The sequence below is a fragment of the Neopelma chrysocephalum genome, unplaced genomic scaffold (genome assembly GCF_003984885.1).
Source record: "Neopelma chrysocephalum unplaced genomic scaffold, ASM398488v2 Primary Assembly neopelma1_106b, whole genome shotgun sequence".
Lineage (NCBI taxonomy): Eukaryota > Metazoa > Chordata > Aves > Passeriformes > Pipridae > Neopelma > Neopelma chrysocephalum.
Window position 1 is genome coordinate 2,140,479 of NW_020897771.1, and position 24,481 is coordinate 2,164,959.

A 24,481-nucleotide genomic window follows, 5' to 3' on the forward strand; every position below is an offset into this window, starting at 1 on the left:
GTAATCTCACTCCCTGGCATTGGGTCTGATCCTTCAAGGAGCATTTGTTACTCATTCACTGCATGTCTGCAAAGCTAAGAAGCTCAAAGTGGTTTATTGAAGTGCCCACTAAAGTTTTGTTTCTCACAATTCACTGCTTCAAGGAAATAAGTAAAAAAACAAGTCTGTGCCCTTGAAGGGAATCTTCAAAAGCGAGACAGAGAAACATTTTTCCCCATCAAATTATTTAGAACTGGTTTTAGATCCTGTGAATTGCTGAACATCATCAGCACTCACAGCCTGATGTTACAGAAGTCCCATTTGCAGAAACGAGGGTAGAGAATTGTTAAGTGTAATTCCCAGCAGTTCAGGCACAATTCCCAGACTCTGATGAGTAAAGATCAGAATCAATAATCAAACTGTGCTGAAATTAATCAATCCAATTAATCCAAGTATGTGTCTATTTTTAATTCTTCACCAAAAAGGAGCAGAGTTCAACAGTACATTGGAAGTAGAAACTGGGTTCTGTTCCTAGCTCTGCCAGGAAACATGTCCTGGTCCTTTCAATTTGCTGTCCTTGGATTTTCCTACCTGTAAGAGAGCACAATGCTTTCTGTTCTTTGTGGAGAGCTCTTTGAGATCACTCAGGTAACACATAAACAATCAGTAGCTCTGGTAACATCCTGAAAAAAAATATTAGATCAGCTGTATTGCAGCCCCATCTTTCTTTTTTGCTCTCTGCACTTCTGCTCACCATCATGGACCCAAAGAGGTGAATCAGCCATTCTGCACGGTCACAGGAGTGAGATTGCTCGACCTTTGATGATCTCTCTGCCCAGCACATTCCACATCCTATCTCCAAAATGTGTGCCAAGTGACCAGCCATTTCACATAGTGGGAGAGGTGCCAAAGGAACGCATTTCAAAAGCAGCATAAAGAAATAACAATTGCTTATATTTTTTCCAATATTCCTTTGACGAAAAATATTATGACAAGTGCTGCATTCACAGTGATTTGTACTTGTACTGGTGGTTTTTTCCTCAGGTTTATCACAATTTCATACCTGAAACTTGAAATTATAATAATAAATAAATTAGAATAATAATAAAATTTAAATTTCCCAGGTTCCAGAGCTGCCACACCTGAACCTAGAACAATTGCCTCCATGTAAATTCCAAACTGGCTGAGGGCAAAGGAAACAAAAAAAGAAAATATTACGTCTCCCTGAATTTGAACAGAGAATTCTGACTTTAAAAATAAACTAGCTTTTACTTCTAGTCTTTCTCCTTGTCAACATGCCAGTCTGCCACCTGCTAGATTTAAAAGGCTGCATTATTTTCCAGAATTGAGACATGATCTGATGTCACTCCTTATATAAGTCCACAATCTTTCTCTTGAGGTGGTTCCAGTAATGAAATTAGCTGTGCTGACAGTGCCCACTGTACATAGTAGCTGCCTCTACTCAGGGGTCTCTAATATGTATTTCTTTCTATGTATTTCTCTAACAAGTATTTCTTTTTCCAAACTTGCATTGAATTTTATTTAGAGAAAAAGATACTACTACTAATTAATTATTATTTATCTTCTCCTCCCACTCAAGAATTGTCAGAAATCGTGACATTGTGGGAATTTTTCAGGCATCAGGTTACATACACCATGTGCTAGTGCTTTAAGGAGAAGAAACAAGTGAGATGTGTCTGATGTTTTCTACAGTATTGATCATCCTCTGAGTGCTGCAGGGACCTCTTGGCAGGCTCAGAGTGATAAAAGCATGTTTCTCTGGATGAAAAAGCTTTTACTGAATATCAATATAAAATATTGCAAAAAAAAAATCGTGGAAAAATGTATTAAAAATACTGTTTAAGTAGAGAATAAGTTAGGTCTTCAAATATTTGAAAAAGCAGAATTTGAAACAGCTTTTGAGCTCTTAGCAATGTTGTCCTTCTGTACATTTTTTGTATAAAATAAATGCAAAATGTGTCAACTGATCCTTGAAAAATGTTACCATACACGTACAGAAAGATACACAAATCAAAATTTGAGAAGCATCCCTAACTCATGTACTTCCCAAATGTCAAGTTCTCAATTAAAATGTTCTTTTAAGAATATTTCCATTATATATTTACTTAGTATCACCACCTTTAAGAGGAAACAATCATATTGTGTGAGATTTTAGCAGACCTTGTGCGGGGTCAGGGGTGTGTAAATCCTCGGACAGTACATTGCTGCCACTAAAAATTATATGTACTGTATGTTGCCATCCTAAAAAGGGCTCAGCCTGAGCAAAGAGGGACTCAGCTTTCTTCTTCTCTTGCTAAAGGAACTGTGTTCTGCTGGGCATAATGGAATTGTTTCTTGGTGATATCACAGCGTATCCCAGTCCCCAGTCTTGATAGAGGCTCCCAGAAGATTCCACAGGTCCTGTGTATCTGATGCTGCAAGGATGAGAGTGCATATCTATTCCTAGGCTGTCCATGTAGTAAAATTAGTTGGCTAATTATTACTGGTGGTTGCCAATGTTTGACTACAGCAGAAAAATTAGGATTTTATAACAGCACTTGATTTGGGTAAATATGAAAATAATTTATGAACAGAAGAAAGAAAACTTGTCTGAAGATTTTCCTCTCCGTGTAATTAATCCACCACCTAATTATAATACTTAATGATATTTTCTTTGTTATGTTTCATAATCTTTTCTAAAGATTGCTAAATGCTATTGCAGGTCTATCACGTATATAATGACTATGTTATCTATATTTTTATATATACTCTGCATTAAAGAGCACCCAACTCCAAAACTAAAACAGTGATGTTCATATAACAGCATAGCTATGTGGCAAAGATCTGTGAAGATACATTTTGGAGACACATCTCAAGCTAGTAACCTTTCACCTCTCCCCATTTCATCTGCACTTTGGGCTCTCATCTGCCTCCCCTGGGACCAGTATTCATATTCCAAACCACGGGGCAGCTGTCAGAGAGGCCTTATTATTATAATTTTATCTTTAAAAAGGCAACTTGCCATTAAACACGCCAAGTATTTTTGAATCCTCATGTGAAGGGAGTGATGAGTAGCAGACACAAGGTTTGAAGGCACTTCTTTTCTGAGGAATCCTTAGTTCTCCCTCGCTGCTCCAGTGACTAATCCTTTCCCTTCCAAATGCCAAATTTGTTAGCAGAGCATATGATTGGTGGGATGGAGAGGAAGTCAAGCATGCATACTTAATTTTGATGGTGAAGATTAAAAAAATAGGTTGCTATCTATTTGCAAGGTCTTTTTATGCCAGAGTCCCGACAGTAAGATTTTGAAATGAAGAAAAGGGAGGAAAATTGGGTTTCACAAGCTTTTGCAATACAGGGGAAATGGGTGCTTGTGAGAGAATAAAAGTGAAACTCAACACACTTGCCATATTTGATGTTGAATGGTGTTTAAAATTTTTGATCAGGCAATTATTTCTCTTCATAGCAACGTAGCCTATCTGAAAATCTTGAAAGTAATTCATCTCGCTGGAAGGAACATCCTAACAGTTGTCATCACATCAAGCTCCTACCGTAGAATCATGGAGTGATTTGGATTGGAAGGGACCTTAAATATCATCCAGTTCCAAGCCCCCTCCCCATGGTGCTTGTTCTTGGTGCATATGATTCTATATCTAATCAACTTGACATAGGGTGGGTGGACTGGCCACTTCCAGGAATGAGAGATACAGGATGTGAGACACATGTCAGAAGTGTGCAACAGTAGGAGTAGACAGAAGTTGAAGAGTTTGGCATGTCATGTTGCCAGCTCATTTTTGCTGTTATCTAATACAGTAGCCACACTGCTGGTTTTTGTGTACTCAAGAAATGGAGCTAATTTTCCCTTTAAAAGTAGTTGTTTGGAGAAACAGATATTATTAACCAAAAGACAGGGAGGCAACTCAGAAATACCAAAGACAGATAGATGACATAATTCAAGCCTCTAGCAAGCATTTCATTCTTTATGTAAATAAAGGACTACATCTTCAAACTATGTACTTCACCACTAGATTGGCAGCTGCGAGATAGAAAATTATTTTTGTATTCTCAGTTGCTATTTATTTTATATTCGGTATTTTTCTCAGTATTTGGATGCCAAAGTGTTCTTTGTCAGTTGTACAGTTTGTACAATTTCCCCCTTTTGCTCAGAACCCTTCATTGCCTGGATTTGACTAACTATATTTCTCATGAATTTACAAATAACTGAAATTTCTTATACTCTAGTGGCTCCTTGTGGAGTTGCCTTTTTTAGACTGAACTGCACATGATTCACTGTTTGTTCAAGCGTTTTTTTCCCTACATTTACTTTAATGTGCATAAAGGTTTTGATTTCTAAGTAAATAGCTAGGAAAATTCTCCCAAATATTTGAAGACAGAAGTCTTTTATAAAGTAGTTTGGCAGTTTCACTATATGCATTTTCAAAATGATTTGTTACTTGGTTTTTTGCCTGACCTTTTATTCAATGTGTGTTGACTCATAAAAAATGGGCACAAATGAAATCTTCCAAAATTTAAATGGCAGATGTACAGGGGACACACTTACTTTTATTGAACTGGTCTGAATCACCTGAAGACAGTAGAGCTGCTCTCCCAAAGTTGTATGAACTGCCTCTTTGCAACCCTATTGCTTTGTTTCTATCAATATGTCCCATCCTGTTTTTTCTGTTTCTGCAATAGACATGAAAAAATTACAATATTCTTTCACAGAGTAAGAAGCAAACCTCCCAGAAATTGGTAATTACTTATTTAGACAATTAAATCAACATGTAATACTGAAAGCTTTTGAAAGCATGCTTTGAAATGTTTGCGCTCCAGAGTAGCATGTACAATCATTTCTCTATTGAAATTCAGGAAAAGATGCCCCACTTCACTGTACTGAAATGTATTTATCTGCTTGCAGAGTTCCAGCCCATGGGGAATCCCTGTGAAAAAGATTCCATGGGTGATGTAGACCTTTATGGCTGCTCTGACCAACCACATGGAAAGATTGGGTAGATAAAAGACAACAATTTTGCTGTCCTTAACCTCTGGGTTAAGGAACCAAATGAAATTAAGATTGTAGATTTGCACTGGTAATTGCAGTTTGCAGATTTGGGCTGATGGATGGTGAGTCAAGGAACACAGGCTGGGTGTTGGGCACTGCTGTTCTCATAAGATCATTGCTTGATTGATTACACAGGAGATGGTTTCTGTAGGTGAAAAAAAAGCAACTTGTTGCATCAGTTGAAAAACATGTGGTGACTGAGGCAGAGGATTGCCAGCAACTAACTAGGAAAGGGAGATGATGTTTTACTTGTGGCTGTTGAATGCCACTCCAATGAAGTGATTTCCTTCTTTCTTATTCCAAAACTTCTTAACTGAAAATAAACAAGCTATTAAACAAAAGAAGCAGAACATATTATAGATATTAAATATTCTAGGAGGATAGAGAAGAAAGTCTGATTATGCTCAGATGATGCATCTGATTGATGGCATCAGAGAATTTGTAACTGCAGATGATATGGAGGCTATATTATAAACTTTGGTAGTTTCATTTATCACCAATTGCTCTTAAAAATCAGGATTAAAAACTCCCCAATTAGTGCCCTATAAATTAATTATAATTTTCAGGGTTTGATCTTGTTTTCTATTAAGTATGCAGTCAAAGCTCTCATATTACACAGGTGCTGAGGACATGGGGATCAATGTCTGAAGCATCAGGACACTGCAGTGATGAGTCCTACTGAAGAGTAATCAAGGAAAATAATCATTCTGTCTTCAAATCAGGATTTAAATGGGGTGATAACACTGAAGAAGGAGGAGAAAACAGCATGTTCAATAGCTGCTTATTAGGTTATGTTATTAATTTGTGTACTGACATGGAGATCTCATGGAAAAATACATTAGTTCATTGTGCATTGTTTCACAGTGTATGTGGGGAAGGATTGTACATGCAGATTTTAATTATGATGTCTCCCAACTGCTAGTACTTGTTTTTGCAATCTTCAGACTTAACACACACACATACACACACACACACACACACATATATAAATACATAAACATACAGTGTAGCAACCAGAATTTTTGGAGAGTGTTTGTTGCACATGCTCAGTTTGAGGTCTGAGCATTGTCTGGAGGAAGCAGAAGGCAGGAGGAATCACAAGGTGGGTTTATTCTTCTCTCCGTGGACTTAAACCTGCTTTAAAGCCTCAAGAGAAAAAGGAGACATGATTTTCTGATTTTCTGTTCTTAAAGTTTTAATAAATCCAACAACATTAAGTAGCAAGGTAATAGTGAATGGTAATGCAAAAACTGCAAGGTGAATTTAATTAGCATTAATAGAGCTTTAAAAGTTGCAAAGAAATTAGAACTGTTATTTCATGACAACCTTCATTTCTTCTGTTTAATGTGTACATTACGTCACATTTTGGGTGTCATATCAGAGTGGAGGATCATCTAAAATATGTTACTTTTAAAAATAATATTAAATGAATTACAGAATCACAGAATCAATTCAGCTGGAAAAGATCTCTGAGATCATTGAGTCCAACCTTGGACTGAGCAGCACCATGTCAACCAGACCATGGCACTTAGTGCCACATCCAGTCTTTCCTTAAGCACCTCCAGGCAGATTTAGGATTAAGATTAGTAAGAGAGGATCCTCCTGACAGACGACTTGCTGTAAAATCTAGGTTTGCTTGCTTGGTAATGTGGCACTGTTACAGGTTACTCAACACCTGAGATCAAATCCTAATGGTAAAGTGTGACTGTATTTTCTTAGTAAAGCATTTTATCTACTGCAAATCTAATATTAGTGTATTGCTAAATTTACCCCAAACCCTGCCTGCTGTCAAAGTCGTTATGGACAACCTCTGCTCTTCTTACAGATACGGACTAAGGAGGAGGATGCCTGCAATCCAAAATGTCCATTCATAAATGCCTTATTAGGAATATGATGCTGATTTGTTGTCATACATTCAATAAATCACAAGAACAACAGAAGACTAATTAAATTTGTTTTTCTTATTGCATGCAAGACAAAGAGTGCTTTAGAGATTAACTGTAAACCTGTTCTAATTAGTGCCCAAAAGCAGATCAATAATTCATCTCCATTTCTTCCTGGACTTTGTTATTAATCTCAAATTAATGGCCACACACAGCAAATGAAATTATGGACTCCAGCATTTTTCTCTGGGAGATCAACACCATTTCACTTTAGATGATACAGGGGCTCAGTGGCTCCTGCACTGTCTGTTCAGGCAACAGAAGCAAAGCCACACTTAATGGGATGTCAGGTTTCAAGCCACTCTGTAAACATTTTTTGTTCATATAAACTGTAACATATTTACTTACAAAAAAAGCTTTTTAAGGAAATCTTAACTCCTAAGGAAAATTACATAGACCTTTTATTTTGAAAGCGAATGAGGTTGCCCAAAAGTGTTTGAAGACATAACATGTTTATACTCTGTTATTAAGATAGTTAACTTTCACACATCAACAATTTTGCTAATTGATTTTATTGTATTTTCTGATGTTTGGTTTTGCAGCCTGTGTTGATGGTGACCTTTAAATCTCTCCCCATAGTCAGCTGGAGGATTCTCTTCTGTCTCATTCTTTCTCACACCTTTCTTTTTCTGTATGCCTTTGGGATTATTTTTGTGAGATTATTCCAGGATGAATCACGTGTTTTGTGATTTCATTGCAGAGCAAAGAAAGCCAAAGTTGCTGGAAATGAAAGAAGCAAGAGAGGAAATAGCAATCCCACAGGGAATGGTTGAACCACGCTACCAAAATACTGCTGCAAATCAACTTACATATGATACACTGTTTTATTTTTAAAACACAATTGAAAGTGATATGTTCACAAGATGAAATCAACCAATAGCTAAAAAGAAAATAAGCATTTCCAAGCAGTGCCTCCAGGTTTGCTTATTAGTCACCTCAGGGGTTTTTTTCCTCACATGCCTCTAGGCCGTTTAATTAGTTATTTCATGGGATTGTCTTTCTTGTGGGACTTACCTTTTTGACAACTGACAGCAACTTAAGTGAGCATTAAGGTGTATTACTTAACTGATGCTGGAGCCAAAACATCTGGAACATCTCCCCTGTGGGCACCAAGGCAGGCAGACACGGACACATCCCTCGGTGAGCAGGAACCACACCTTCCCCTGTCTGCCCTGTGTCACAAAGACTTCTTTTTTCTTTGCTTCAAATACTCTCTCCAACTCATGCTAAGTAAACAGTAGAGATCAGGAGATTATAGAAGATCAATCCAGCAGCAGAAGGATTTGAACATTTTGCTGGGATGTGAGAGGCTCGTTCCCTGCAGCTGCAGCTGTGTCCCGGGACTCCTCCCAGGCTGATCCGCTTCACTGTGAAGTCCCGTGCAGGCACAGTTTTCATTCTGACAGAGAACTAACAAATGCCAGGACCTCTGAGTTTGAGGAAAATATAGTAAGGGCCTTCTCTCTGCTTCAGTCCTTCCATCCTTTTAAATGGGGATATAGGCTGAAATCCAGTGAGAAGAAGCACTGTGGGTAAGGTCCTGCCTGGTGGTGACTGTTCCAGAGCAGAATCGCGGTGCTTGCAGAGCGGCTGTCACACAGCAGTGATCAGCCACAGGCATGACAGTGACAATTTTGAGTGACTTGGTTTGTCTTCATTGTAGTGACATCAGTGTCCTCACAACACGTTGCCTCACAGGGAGCAGAACTGGGTGTTTTCATAGAGGATAGCACACCATTCTCCAAAGTATCATGGTCTATGCATCCAAGTATCACTTAGGGAATAGATCTCAAAAGAGTGCCAGTTGTTAAATGCTAAATAGTACTGGTGTTTCAACACCACAAAAATTATTTCAGCATGTGTGTTTTCTGCTAAGTAGTTTTTGGGTCTTCTCAAGTCAAATTGATGCACAGGAACAAATAAACCACAGATAATCCCAAAGGATTTTATTCTAAATAAAACATGGAGTACTTACATTTAGTGATACAAAGAGTAAATGATGGTTTGGCATTGTATAAACAAGTTTCTAGGCTAATACAGATATTCCAAGGCAAGAAAATAAATGAACTAGAAAAGCTTTAAAAAAAAACCCCAACTTTTTATTTTTACTCATATGAAACACAGACACACAGAAAATGTCCTTTGAAGAAATTGGGCCAATGAGGTTATTCTGATTTCTTAGATTTTAATTTGTCTCATTCATTGCTGAATGTGTTCAGTATATAAAAATGAGAGAGAAATGGTTTTAATTGGGAAGTATGATTGAGTTATACTGAGAAATGTGGGAAAAAATCAAAAGTATGTTTCCTGAAACACATATTTTAAAATGACATTTAATGTGTGCAATTAATTTTTTAATGTATTTCATTTTCAGGTTTTTTAAAATGAGCTGAAAAGTTTTTGGAGCATGTATATAAACATGATATATGAATTAGCTCTTTTTTAGACTTTTTGCTGAGACTATTATTATTCTTTTTTTATTAAAGGGCATATGCCAACAGTAACTGGGATTTGCATGTTAATGCAATGGAGAATACTGACTCACAAAGCACAGACAATCCACTTCATCACAGTCCCATCACATTTCCAGTCAAGAAACAACCATTGTGAACCATCACCTTCAGGACTCCTAAGACTGAGTTAGATGGTCAGTGCTGCCTTGTGGTTTGCTCTGTGAGACTTGTGCCAAAAAGCATCTTTTCCAACACCACTTTTAATTTGGTGCTTCACCTGTGCAGGGTAAACAGTTTGTTCTTTATTGACCCTACGACCAGACATAGTTGCACAGAAAAACACAACCGAGAAAAAAAGTTGACGTTTTCTTTATTTGATTCTATTTTAATTCCACAAAGCAACATTTACAAAAAAGAAGATGACACATGAACCTTCCAGATTAAAACTGAAAGCACTTAACAGTTTTGTTGGTTGTTCTGATGTTTACCTTGAAGAAAATTATTGTGTCTTCCTCACAGACTCATTTAGTCAGGGCCATTGGTGGCATCAAGCCAGGGCTGGCACATTTAATTGATTATACAACACAAACTCTAATTAAAAGGCAGCCTTCCAATTTTAACAATGCAATACTTTATTGTTTAAATGCTTTCTTATCTAGTTCATTTTCTGCTTCCAAGCATCATTTTTCGTTGGGAGTGCAAGTGGGGGTTCCAGAGCAGGAGGCTCGGGGCAATGAAGGCCTGTAAGTGTTTTTTTGTTCTCACTGTCCCTTCCAATCCAAACCTCACTACCTGGAAAAGTGAGATTTATCAGCTCTTCTGTAAGCTTTTCCTTAGATTTCCTAAAATGCTTTATTTCCTGTAATTTCTAACTCAGCCATATATTTTGTGTCTGAGATTACATCTGTTTCATACTTATTCTCTACCTACTTTCCTACAGATAAGAGCCTTCCAGAGGTTGAATTCTTGCTCAAAAGCTGATTTTTTTATTGTTTTCTTATGTCTCACCTATGGTGTTCAAGAGAATATGGCTTCATCTAAAACAAAAATTGGAAGGCCTATATGTTTCTAATGTTAAAAGTCTTACCAAGGAAGCATTTATCAACAATCATTTTGTGACATTAATTCCCAAACATGAAAGATGCTGCCTAAGCACTTGACCTCAGTATAAGTAAGTACACAGCCTTCATAGTGGTTCATAACCAAATGTATAATACCTTTCATTCTTTGCTGAGCTTTGGTTTACAGCTGAGTGAAGAGGTGTTAAGCAAAGCTAGAATAGTGACATCAGACACACTAGCTGGATAGAGAGGACATACATAGATATCTAATTAAAATATCTGACTCTAGTTCTAGGTCCTTTGATTATTTACTCTTAAATCTCCCAGTGCACTGAAAATTGTTCAACCAAAAAACACAGACAAATTCCAAATAAGTACAAAAGAAGCTGCTGTTAAGTAGTTAATCTAGACTGAGACTAGCCTTTAAATTCTTTCACAGCTTATCATGAAAGGAACAAAACATTTCATCTTTCAGAGGCAGCAACTGAGACTGTGATGTTATCTTTCTTACAGTACAGCTTTGAACTGTGACATTTATTCTGACTTCCACCTTCATTCCTATTCCTAGCTTCATGCTGAAATAGAATTTCATTCATATTTGCAGATATTCTTTTGTAACTTTTATTCAGCCTTTACCTTGAGGCTTTCTTTTTCCCCATAGAAAAGTGTTTTTATGAAATTTGGTCAATTGAATTTCATGATCACCTCTGAAAGCAAAGAGCACTTTGTGATGGCTTTATCTCTGCAACAAAGAGTATGTGTTAACAGAAGGGATCCCACTGATGGAGATTCAAATATTTTAAAAGTTGTCACCGTTTGACTGGTCCTGTCTATATGGAATCATTTGAGGACATAAAGGTGAACATGTGAGGTGTTATTCTAGCTCATCTGACTGCAAAGCTTTTCTAACAGTTTTAGTGGAGCCTGGATTCAGCTCCTTCCTTTTACTTACTGTTCTTCACTGAAAAGATAAGTAACCAATAAATAAAAACGAGTAACAATTCTCTTCCTTTTTTTTCAACGTAGCAAGTGAGCAGGGAGTACCAGATAGTGGAACAGGACAGAAATCGGTGACAGCACAAAACTACCAAGTGCCTCTGAACACAGTCTGATAAACAGAGGTGATTTGAGCTGCTGAGAGTCCCAAAAAGGGAACACAACACTGTACAAGTGCAACACACCTGCAGAGCAAGTCTTTGAATCTGAGTGCAGAAGAGAAACCTCTGAGCAGAAAGGGCACAGCTCAGAAGAGGCTGAACAGGTATATTTAGCAATGCTACTTTATGAAACTGAAGAAGCAAGGCAGAATCATAAACCTATTTACTGAGAAGAAATGTAGGAGTTTAGATGAAGGGTCATGTCCCTTCAACTCTCCTTTTCCCTAAAGCAGATCCAACTGTTGCTTCTTGTCTTTGAAGAACCCAATTATTTTTTTCACTTCCCCCTCTTTCTTTCTCAGTCATGTTCCTGATGATTGCTTGCTGTATTTTCACACGGAGTCCGTGAAAAAGTAAAAATCTTAAAAACTATCACGTTCCTATTCCTTCCCAGAAGAATGGATTCTTCTGCTCTGCCATTGAAGGAGGAAGTGAAAGAGTAAAAGCAGAAGCAGAAAGTTAAAAAGAGGATGTGGAGGTTCCTAGAGTAGTGTAGCATTTACAGGCAAGTGCTGAGTTCTCACTGAGTGGCAGATGCTGAACAGTACAGTGTCTGATGCCTGGGTTAAAGTCTCTCCTTTGTTCTAAGTGATTAAAAGGTGTCAGGCTAATAAGAAAAAAAAGATTACCTACACTTAATGAAAGGAAATTATTGAAACAATTCTAAGATTAACGTTAATTAAATTCCAAGACTCTAATATTGGACTGAAAATTAAGATGAATGGATTTTAATTTAGTTTGCATTTTCTGAGCTGTCCTCTCACCACAATAAATACAAGAGTAATTTTACAGCCCCTATTTATCCCACTTTTGAATCTTTCAGCAATCTCCATGGCAACATGACACCAACCCAGCAAAAGAATTAGCAGTAACTTTGCCTGTTAACTGACTCAGCATCTCCTGATAATCAGCCTACGGGTGAAAAACGCTGGGCCTGGCTTTGGTTGGAGTTTTGAAGCCTTCTGTTCAGTTTGGTGTTTTTACTTTGTTCTACTTGGTGAAAGAAAATCATTGAAAAGTAGTAATTTTTGTAGAAAAATACTTTTGCTATAGAATTTCTTAGTCACTGAGTGCTGTAGGCTTTGTCTAAAAATGGATGGAAAGTAACACTTTTCAGTTAAGGAGTCTTGTTGCACGAACAAGAAAAGGGAAAAATTCCAAAAGCACTAGTCTGTGCTGGTTTTCTTTTTCTTTAGAGAGTGTTGATCTATGCCAGCTCTTTAGCTAACACAGATTAGTCTGTCTTTACCAGTTTTGTTGTATTGTCTGTCACACTGATCCTCTTGCTCCTTTCTCTTCCACACCTACGCCAAGCCATCCTCACAAGAGGAGGAACAAGCAGAATTTGATATTTGATAGAATCTGATAGCAGAATTTGTTCTGCAGTGACTATTACTTTGATCATCTATATTAAAACGCATCTAAAAATTACAAGAAACCATGGTGGTTCTTTTTATATAAAAGGATAAATAGAGCATTTTATTAACACTTTTTGCAGCAACGAAAGTGACACAGTCCACATCTTTTTCATTAAACACAGCAAAAGCTATGGTCACGTTTTACATCACTTTGAGGCACAAAGCAAAATACTTTTTTTTTTCTTAAGGTCAAGGTATGGTTTGCATTTAAAAAAAAAAAAAAAGGAGAAGAAACAATCCTCAAGTTGTATATTGCGGTAGCAGGGTTTCCAATCACTAGCACAATACAATGAACAGACCAAGAATCCAGAATGGATTATTACATACAATAATAATCATTTGATTGAATTAAGAAATGGATCATTGTTGTCATTTTAGAGTATTAAGAAGTGGTCTGGTGTTGCTAACTTCAGTTGGTTCGGTTTGGCTCAATCCCAACAACCCCAAATATATACAACAAGCTAAATGAAGGTTAATATATAGTCTAGAAGATTATGCACTTCATAATGCATTGCACTTATTGCTTGGTACACTAATGTTGCAGTCACTGTTGAGTTATGATAAAAAGACAAGCATGATGCTTGTTGGCTTCTTTCAACCCAACACTAGTTATTTACCACTTTGGTTTATTGTGAGTTTATAGGTTACTCATATTCAGTGTCCATTATTATTAGGTTTAATCGAAAGACAAATACATCTTTTATTTCAGGGATTTCTAAAATAACAACATTTTCTATAATTACAGTATCTTCAATAAACTTATATCTATGTATACAACTGTGGCACGATGTGTAAAAATATGAAAGCTATTAAGGGAAGGATAAGGGTTAAATTATTCTCTGTTTCTTCTATTGGCTTCAAAATATTCTGCAAAACAAATGCATCCATAGGGCTACTTGCTCATAGTAAATTTCTCTTTGGAATTTTGTAAAAGACTATATTTTTTTCTATGTTATATTGATTTTTTTCTCTCTCTAAAGACACCAGTACAAATTTGAAATATACTGCAAAGAACAGAATCATAAAGCTTGTTTTTTGATAGAGGGATTTGACGGTGTGCCTGAAAAGTCAGACTTAATATTATATATTGTTTTTATATTAGTTGATAAATGCAGGGAAGAACATGACAATATCTATAATTTCACAAGGTTCTGTAAACAACAGAAATAAGAATTTGTGCCCAAACATTCAGTATAAAACTCCTAAATAATTCCTTTATTCATCACGGAGTAGCCTGCAGCATGTAATCACGATAAACATACAATATGCCCTATTTGTTCTTTAGGCTTGATACAATTACCATGAAGGGAACTGGATCAATCCTTGTAAATGCCTAGGACTCAACCTCTCTTCTTGGAGAAAGCTCTTGTCCTAGGCTAAACACACAATTCCTACATTGCACTGAGTAAATGTGTGTCTTTAACACAATCTCTTTCAATACAGTGTAACAAATATATAAGTGCATTTTTAATGGTCAAGTAATTTTGGCTTGCTAAAAGAGCATTAGATGTGCCAACTTGGTTGCTTAGTTGTGCTTTAATCTTTAGTTATGAGTTTTAGCTCTTGTATACTGTATCTAATTGCCTCTATAGTTTTGACCAGTAAACCCTTAAAACTCTAATGTTTATAGAACAAATATAACCTAATGAAAGTGATAACATGTCACAACTCATACAGATTGCACTTTGATGTATTTTTTTTTACAGTAAGACCTTCCTGTTTGATATGTGTTTACATGTTTATACCACATTTTATTTCCGTGTGCAAACAATCACAATGAATTTAATCACAAACACTACAAAATATATACCAAATATTTAGGTTTGTTATGAATAATCTCCTTCCTTGTAGTTGTATGAGTCTTGTACTTCCTCTTGTACAAATTCCTCCTTCTTCTCCCAACCATTAGGCCAGCCACCATTGACTTGGGTTGTAGCACCATAAGACTTGGTGGTACCATAATTTACATAATTCTGGGTAATGTCCCCTGTCTCTTCAGCAAGTTCATCTTCATGAATAAAGCCACATTTCTCCTCACTTGTCTGTTCAGGGTCTGCCCAGGGTTGTTTCTCTCCTGAAGCAAATATGCCATAGAAGATTACACCTCCATAGTGAACTAAAGCAGCAATGAGGAAGACATACTGCCATTCTTCACGTGTCTGTAAAGAGGAAATTCACTCCATTAGATCAGCACATAGATCTATCTAACTCTTCTGAGTCAAAAGATTTAAATTAGCGGTTGAGACTGTGCTAGTCAGCACAGCTAAAGCATTTGAGTGTCCGAATTCCAATTATTTATATTCTCCTTTCTTTGAAAAATTTATTACACCACAAGAGCATCGTCCTGCATGCTTCAAATTTGCATCCCTGGATGCAAGTCTCAGGCTCTAATATGGATATCCTGGCAAGCTGAATTATAGAAAGGTCTTTTTCTTGAGAGCAATGGTATTAAACTGGAAGATTTGAAAACTGTATTTCCATTTACCTTGTTCTTTGTCATTGCTCCAACAATTATAGGGCAAACCATTCCAGACAAGGTCCCGACTCCATTAGAAATCCCCATTAAGATGCTGGCATACCTTGGGGCAATGTCTAAATGGTTGACATTGAATCCTGCAATAGAAAGGTCAGTGAACATTCATACCAGGAGCAGACCATTACTTTAGTTGTGGAAAGTGGTGCTATCCCTTCATAATTTTACTATGACGTATTTGGGGTTGCTTAATTGCATTTCTTTTTCTCTAAAAGACTTACAATACTTTAATATTCCTAGAGAGTCACACAGACCAGTAGAAGGGAGTTCCCTTCTGTTCTTCAGTGGTAAAATGAAAGGAGTACAAAGACAGTATCTACAACTGAATTATTAATTAATTTTTATAAATATTTGTTTGTTCTCTTTCATCTCCAGCAGTATAATTCTGTTGAAAACGTATGCAGTAACTTTTTAAATAAGCTAAAGAGACAGAACTAATTGTTCCCAAAATAAGTAGCAAAGTAAGTGAAAACAGAAAACAAATCTTTGGATACAGAAAGGTAGTAAAAGGGAAAAGGCAGGCAGTATGATATGGACAACTTGGAGAAGAAGTGAAACATACTTCCCAAGTTGTGAAAAACAGGAATGATACCTTGAAGAATACGTGGGATTAAGGACAGATTTGATTAAGGAGAGTTTAGATGTTTGGCACAAAATGAAAGAGAGCCCATTTCAGACATAAGGAACCAGCATGGGAGAGGATACTAAGATCACAGTGGGAAAACAATGGAAGGTCAGGTGACTTGTGTTTGGGAAAGGCAAAGGGATGATGAATCAGCAGGAAAGGGGAACAGCTGAATTTTACTTCAGAAAAAAATCCAGTAATTAGGCCCCAAATTAATAAAATAATACAAAACTAACAAAGTATTAACCAATATAGAGTGGAAAAAATAGTAAAAGACCTATATTTAAACAAAGATGTGTGAATTCAGCTATCACTGTGTAATGCCAGTCCATTTGTCTTCTATGTTTGATTTCAAGAAAAATCTATAGTACATATTAGCATCTTAATGAGAAGAAAGTCTAATTTGCTGCAATGAATATGGAAAAGACTGAAGTATTTGTGTAGAAATAATCTAATGTAAAAGACATAATACGGAATGTACTTTCCTTTGTAGGGAACACAAATAATATCCTTTGGGAATTCCAAAGAGAGGGGGCTTTTTAATCACTATCCATAAATAAAAACAAAGAGGTTCTATCTCTTAGGATAAAATAATTTAGGAAGAACAGTAATAAAATCTTACCAGATATGGCGAATCCACTAAAGCCTACAGCAAGAACCAAGAACGAAATAGCCACTCCTTTGCTGTGTGAATATCCCACCACGAGAAGAAGAGTTGCTTCCATACCAAAACCTGGGAAATAATAAATAAACACAGGCATCAGATTTAATTCCCTCTCAGATACTGAAGGCCTTAGGATATGGTGATATTTCACAGGAACACAGACAAAATGTTACCTCAGAGTAGAATATAACCAGGTATTTCTTCCATTCCTAAAAAACCTGTGTTCTTCCTATCTCGAATAATCCTTATTTTACTATTTGTATGCTAATTTATTGTTACTTCCTGTCAGTTTTGAAATGAAAATAAATACTTGTGATGTGGTTAGGTCATTCCAGCCACCTCTCAAGGGAATATACACTGAACCTGCTTATGAATTTTCCAGCCCTTATCACAGCAAGGATACAGCTCATGTGGCTTTAACATCTCAGAAGTCAGGGATGTAACCTCAGGTAGGCTGGGCTGTTTTAGTGCAGAAGGTGTTTAGATGAGGAGTTAAGACTGAGTAAATAGCTAAGAGTAAGCAAATTACCCTCCCAAAGCTCATCTGTTTCTTTAACAACCTAAATGCTCTTTCCAGTACCAAATAATTGTATTGAAACTGGGAATGAGAACAACTATGTTTTCTTTTGTTTAGTAACAGCATCTGCCCTACATAAAAAAAATGCAGAAAGTATTGTTTCCTAAGTACATAAAACTGTGCAATTTGTTTGTTCTATGCAGAACACAATATGGACATCAAATCTGTACAGCTTTTAAATAAAATGGGAAGACTCACCTCCACAGTTCATTATCTTTCTCACATTAGTGGTTGAAAGAATCTGTCTGGTTCTTAAAAAGTCTGCAATCTGTCCCCCAATAGGAACAATAATTGTCATCACTAAGTGTGGCACAGCAGATAAGATACCCACCTAAAATAATAATTAGAATTAGCAAAGCATAAACCATAAGAAAACATTGATTCTTCATTTCCTGAAACATTCAGCAACTAATTAAATTTATTTTTTTTTAATGTCAGGCTATGTGCTAAAAAAAGTTTTAACTTGGTTTATCAACTGAACAAAACTGGTGACCTGAAATAATTTTATTTTATGAACCACAGTGAGAGATTTTAAGAATATCTGATGACATGACACTTCTTGTTTATAGATTGTTCTCACAGTTTATATTTAAGCTAAAGGCTTTTCTCTCCCTCACTTACAGTTCCTCTGTCCTTTCATTTCAGAAAATTCATGATCAAACATGTTAAACTGAATTGCTACATTTCTACTGGTGTTTAGCACAGCTTTGCAGCAAACCTCACATACTTGGACACATTCCTTATGGATCATCATCACATGCACAGTTGTCATTTGCCTTTGATTCCTCAAGCTCCAAAGTTCACATGGGCAAAAGGTATGTCTGAAAAACTCTGTACGTGGTGAAAGATAAAATACTAAATATCCACTGTTGATACTCAAAGTGCTATACACACATACTAGCAAAATGAGACCTAGTGATTTTGTGATGGCTGTTCCAATATATAATAATAGATTTATAGACCATATTTTGTTCCAATAGGGAATTCTGACCATTGTGTATACCTGTAAAAGTGCTTCAGCCCAGGGGGTTTTGCCTGATTCCTGTCTGAACAGTGGATCAGCTGGCCTGACACCTCACTTGAGCTGCACCAGCATGCAGGCAGTTTGTATATATGGCATATATATATATATATATATATATATATATATACACATATATGGGGGGAGGAAGCTTCCTTAATCTGAATAAATGCTCTTCTCAATAAACCAGATATTAACTACGAAGTAACTGTGGTACTGCAGTTACTGAGGTGTTGCTGACTAAATTATAACTATTTAGTTATGAGCACCCATATCCACAGCAGATGTCAGAAAACTGACTTTGCTCTCATTGTTTACAAAGCTTCAGCTTCGAATCCACCCTAAGAAAAACCTTCTGGAACAAAATGACCGAATTAATTCTATAGAATGGGACCATTCTTATTGCATGCAGGAATGACATTTCAATCACAGCAAAGCTTTTTAAAGTGGCTCCAGATAAAAAGGGAAGCCCATCTTTAAATGCAGGATGGCATTGTGTGATTTGGACAATATTCCACAATACAGCAACACTTTAAAAGATATCTTCTGGCTGTCACTTGAACCTCATGGAACAACATCAAATGAATACACTTCTCCTAAAGGCACAAGCCCCCCACACTTTCACAAGCAGGAAATCTGTGTTAGTGGAAAGCTTACTGTACATTCTGAAGGCTTGTTTGCATGTATTTATATTTACCTTACAGGTCTGAGCCAAACTTCATATGAATCACGTGGAACCTTTGATCATCCCTGTATCTCATATTTTTTCACTGTCTTTTCTGCTTTCCAAGTGAAAAAGGGGGAGCAGTTCTCAGTACATTAAAGTGGGATATAGAAAAGTGATAAATTGTACTATCTTTCCTAGAATTAGATGGCCCTGCTTTTTAAAGTGCAAGAAAAAAACACTTGTCAGTGCTTTCTTTAGTTTCACATCTTCAATGGGACTCTGCAGCCCCTGGGGCACCAGGGACAGAAGTGCAATGGGTCTCTAGATACCTTTCTAATACCTGTCTAATTAAGAATGGTCTGGGTTTGAGCACTTAACTCACAATGTAGCCCCAAGCTGATCATCACTAAATCTCATCCTGCCTCCATCTTCCCTTATCCCATCCCTCGTCCTTGTTGTTACTTCACTTATTTGTGTTGGTCAAGGAAACAGGAACTGGGAGGAATAAGGTTTAAGACTTAAATCCATGATAAAGATGCAGAACACTATTCTTTCCTCCTCCTAATAAATACCACAGGTGCAACTCTGGTATTTACTCAGTTCAGATAAAGACTTCACGTTCTTTTTACATACCTTGCTTATTTCAAATCCAAACACTTCCTCAAAGTAAGCAGGCTGACTAATGAGCAGCAAGTAAAAAGTCCAGCTTCTACAGAAGTTTGCAACTATTATTGCATAGACTGGCATAGATGTAAAAAATTTTCTCCATGGAGTTTTGTATTTCTGAAACAATAGAAAGGGAGATCCAGTTACCGTGTTGATCATTACCAACTACCCATCTTCCCTTTTCTTACCCTTGTTTTACCTACACCCCAACAAGTGCACATAAGCACAGCTTTATGTCTCTGAATTCCAATGACTTCATTTACCATAAAGGGCAAACATTTATGCTTAAAAACATAAGTAAAAATTACTACAAAATGCACAGGCAGAGAAACTCAGTGATATTTAATTTTATCACAACCCTCATGTACAAGTGCTATTATCTCAGTCATGTAAACATGAACATACTAAGCCCAAAACAGTGATAATATGTCTTCAAAAGACAATGTTTCTCTATCTAAGGCAACAGTACAGAACTAAGATTTTACACTGTAACTACACAATTTCATCCCGATTTTTTTGTAAGCATGTATTTTAGCATTTAAATTGTAATTCCATCATTCCAAGTAATTTTTTTTATAAAGCCTCAGTTGAAACTGCTTGTTCAATACATTTTTTTGTTTGTTTTATTGTATTTTTAAAATGAATTGCATAATGACCAAAAAAAAAAAAAAAAGACAGATGGGCAGAAGTACAATCCTGCTGAGTCCCAGCACCTCTCCATGAGTCCAGGGTTCTGCCCATCTGTGTTGATGCAAATACAGGAACCAGACCCAGATAAGTGCTTGAATATCACTTCACACTGAATTTAGATTACTATTGATTTTAATAATGGCCTTTCTTCAAAGAAAAACAGCCCACAGATGGGTATATGCAACACCTTGTACACCTATTAAACTACACTTAAGTCAGAGCTAAGAATTAAGTGGGACTTAAATAATGAGAAGCCAGCCAGCAAATCTAACTTGATGCTATGGGGAAAATTTTGGATTAAATATTTTAGAAGCAAATGAATTATTGATACAAGATCATAGCTTCCAAAAAATGTTTAATTAAAAAGCAACAATGAAAAATAGACAGAAATTATACAGCCCAAATTAGAATTGTATGGACATCCTTTGAAGTAGCTCATTTCACATCAGATTTTCAAAACCATGAATGCTGCTGAATGCTATTGAATATCAGCTCAGTCAGTCCCTCAAGAACACCTAAAAACATCAGCTATCAAAGAAATTACTTTGTAATATTTTCAGTTCCTTATTTAATCTGGAACAAAGTTTTTTTACTAAGACAAAAATGATTTATCCCCGAGTTCAATCAAGAACCAGTGTTCTGACCAAACAGAAAAAATAATGAAGAGTGGTAGTGAGGGTTTGCTGGGAATGGATGGTGTAAAAATTGGAGCAGATGAAGTGAGACTTAAAAATTTTTTTTTTAATTTTCTTGAGTGAGTAAACACTCTAAAGCTTTTCTGCAGTTACAGAAATAGGAAAATTTTTATTTAGCATCATAGGAGTATTAAGTGGCTGGAAAATTCTCTGAATTTTAGCAGTTCTTGAGAACTAAACCAGTACAGAACTAAGATTATGAGAGGCTTGATAACGTGTGCAGCAATATTATCACAATAATGGGGAATGTTCTTAAGGGCCTCCCAGCACACTCTGTTGCAACTCTCAGTCTTTCTGGCAAGGAAAACACAGAGTTGTCATGATTTGTATTTTCTCATGTTCTGGGGACCTTAAAAGACACTCAGTATTGCTTTTCCCCCAGTTTACTTTTAGGAAGAGGAAAACCCTTCCAGAAATTACTGTACAGGAAGGAAATTAACTGCCTGGACTCAAGATACTATAGAAGTCTAAATAAAGCTGCGATTTCAAATGTGGTTGCATCTCTTTTTTATACTTCGGAGTAGAAAAAGAGGCATAAATTCCATGAGTCATCTGCTAGGAGATGGAACCTGTGTTCTCTTAGTGCAAAAGCAATATCTACTCAGAAGTCCACCAGCAGATTTCAGATCTTCCCACCCACAAAAAAATGCAATTATTCGAAATGTGCTTTTGTGTCTTGTAGGAGGGTGTTTGATTTTTTTGCTGTAGTCTTCATGGGGGGGGGGGATGTTTGTTTTTCTTACTATCTCGTAGGAAAACCAGTGTGTGAGTAATATTCTTACTTCCATTGCACCTAGGAGGTTGGCACTCTCTCCAATGCTTTCTTCTATGTATCTCCTTTCTTCATCTGTGATCGTAGGATGCTTTGCAGGACTCTCATATGAAACCAAAAGCCAAAACATGTACCAGACTATACCAAAGCTCCCTTTGGAATGGAAAGAAAGACTTTAAAAAGAAATGCACAGTAAAGCAGCAAACAAGGAAAAAAAATCTGTGAAGAATTATAACAAATTTAAATGGCAATTGTTGTTAGTGCTTCTTTACTGAGTTATCTCAGTAGAGATAACTCTCCAACAGAAAGTTGGATCCTGTAAATAATATTTGTGCAAAATACATGCAGAGCTGGAGCACAATGAAGTAGTCTTTGCTTCATTTACAGAATGCTTTCACTGTAAGTGAATATTCACTGATCTTAACATCAATTTGTACAATGCAATGCAATGAAACAGCTCCCATTTCATTTCACCAAACTGCAAATGAAGTTCCATTCTGCTTTAAGCCACTGCTGTTTGACTACTGCACTAAACCTTTTACCTGCAAAATGGGGCATTTTTTTCAACATGACAATGCACTTCCTGAGTAGTTTATCAAATTTCTCTAAGTTTTCCCCCTAATCCACATCAATGTGGACATACTTTTCCATCAGTGTAAGATAACGTGGCACAACTAGTGTGAGTAAAGTTTTGCAGGTCTTCAGGTAAAAGTCAGGACAACTTATTCAGGGCAGGTACTCTAAATTTGCAGTTTTATAAATGTCAGGGCAAAGTTACTGTGAGTAGAGATCCTATGGATCTGCATAGCAGTTTGCACTGCTTGTGCTAAAAGTGATGAAAGTTTCACTATGAATCAGCTTGTCTTCTTATTGAGAATGTTACTTTCCTACTTATTCTTCCCTTTAAATTCTGTTCTTTCCTTGTTCTGTTCTTTCATTGTTAAAAAAATCTGTATTTTTAGATTTACAGTCCCACTTGCCTGGGTTTTTTTGGTCTCTTAACGGTAGCTTTGACATTTTTAGAAAGGGCAGATTAAGGTCATACCATACTGGAGTGAAAGGAGCAAAAATGCCTACCATACACATAGAACACAGAAGACCACCCCGTATATTGCACTAGAATCCCAGCTAAAGGCATTGCAATGACAGCTCCTGCATAGGAACCTACAAAACAAGACACGTGGGGATGAAAAGGGGAGAAAAATTCAGTTTCAAAAGACTTGTAACACGACAAATGAAAGGAAGACAAAGATGCAAAAGTTACTTACCACAAAAGGAAGTGGTTGCTAACCTACTTCTTTCTAATGGGGGGGCCCACTTGCTCCAAATGCCGTGGCAGGCAGGGTAGGTGACCCCCTGGGGAATGGGGGTGCCACAGGTTAGCTGATGCTGATCAGTCACTCAGTTAATTGTCTTTTATGAGTTTTTACTTTTAATTGCTATAAACAAGACATTGAGAATGCTTTCTATTTCTATAGCAAAGTCAGAGCATCATCATCATCATCATCATCATCATGGTTAGGCTTTGGAATGAAGATTTGGGAAGGGCTCTACCCACGTTTGTTGCAAAGTCAGAGCACAGCCACAGAAAAAACTTCAACATCTATTCCGGCTGAAATGAGTTTTGTATATCACTCCAAATCGTTAAAGAGGCTTCATGGAACAGACACAAAACATGTTTCCTTTTGCTCCCCCTCCCCCTTCCAGGACAGAGTTGCAAATAATTAAAGACAAAGAATATTAGTGCACAAGAACCAGAGTCAAAGGAAGGATGAAAACACACACATCCTGGAGTTTTTTGAATGCTGGGTTGATTTCTCCAACCCTCACTTTTTTTACCAAACATTTAAAATATAATTTAGGAAATACAGATTAAAAGTTCCACTGCTTTAAAACCAGAAAATAAGAGCTTAGAAATATAATTTTAAGAGAGAAGTTTTTCACTCTCTTTGTCTTTAATGAACCTTCTTGAGCATGTAAAGAAAATCAATGAATGATATTATTTGACTTGATTTTAAACCAGCTATCTTTTAGGTCTTTCTTCAAAATCAGCCTTTAACCAGCAATAGAAAAGCTAAATCTGCAGTATTGAAATTCTAGAAAATGTATTATGAAATGTACAATAATTATCTATGAAATTCCTGATTAACAATTATGATGTATGCATAGCTATATATATATATATATATATATAATATATATATGAGTCACTTTTCTCTTAATCTGGTATTTTGTTTCCTATGCAAAAATTAGAAAAAATTTAATAACTATTTGCAAATATCGAGGGTATCATAAATGTTGAGATGATCAGCTGCAATATGTAGAAGGTTGTAAAACACCTTCTTCTGTTTTGGAAGAAGATCCTGTAACCAGTTTCGTGCTCATTTCAGTATTTTATACAGGAAAGAAAGAGAGAAAGAGAGAAAGAAAGAGAGAGAAAGAGAGAGAGAGAAAGAAAAGAAAAGAAAAGAAAAGAAAAGAAAAGAAAAGAAAAGAAA

The 24,481-nt window shown here is 36.5% G+C and overlaps 1 protein-coding gene across 1 annotated transcript in view; it reads right to left on the minus strand.

Moving 5' to 3' along the window:
- Positions 1–13,104: 13,104 nt before the first annotated feature.
- Positions 13,105–24,481, minus strand: part of SLC17A6 (solute carrier family 17 member 6) — a 29,711-nt gene continuing 18,334 nt past the window's right edge. The window contains exons 5-12 of the mRNA XM_027696322.1: positions 23,252–23,339; positions 23,061–23,147; positions 21,994–22,136; positions 19,794–19,943; positions 17,671–17,803; positions 16,854–16,964; positions 15,559–15,686; positions 13,105–15,232 (exon numbers count right to left, since the gene is read on the minus strand). Of these exons, the coding sequence (XP_027552123.1) occupies positions 14,900–15,232; positions 15,559–15,686; positions 16,854–16,964; positions 17,671–17,803; positions 19,794–19,943; positions 21,994–22,136; positions 23,061–23,147; positions 23,252–23,339 (1,173 nt within the window). The 3' untranslated portion in view covers positions 13,105–14,899. The remainder of the gene's footprint in view (positions 15,233–15,558; positions 15,687–16,853; positions 16,965–17,670; positions 17,804–19,793; positions 19,944–21,993; positions 22,137–23,060; positions 23,148–23,251; positions 23,340–24,481) is intronic.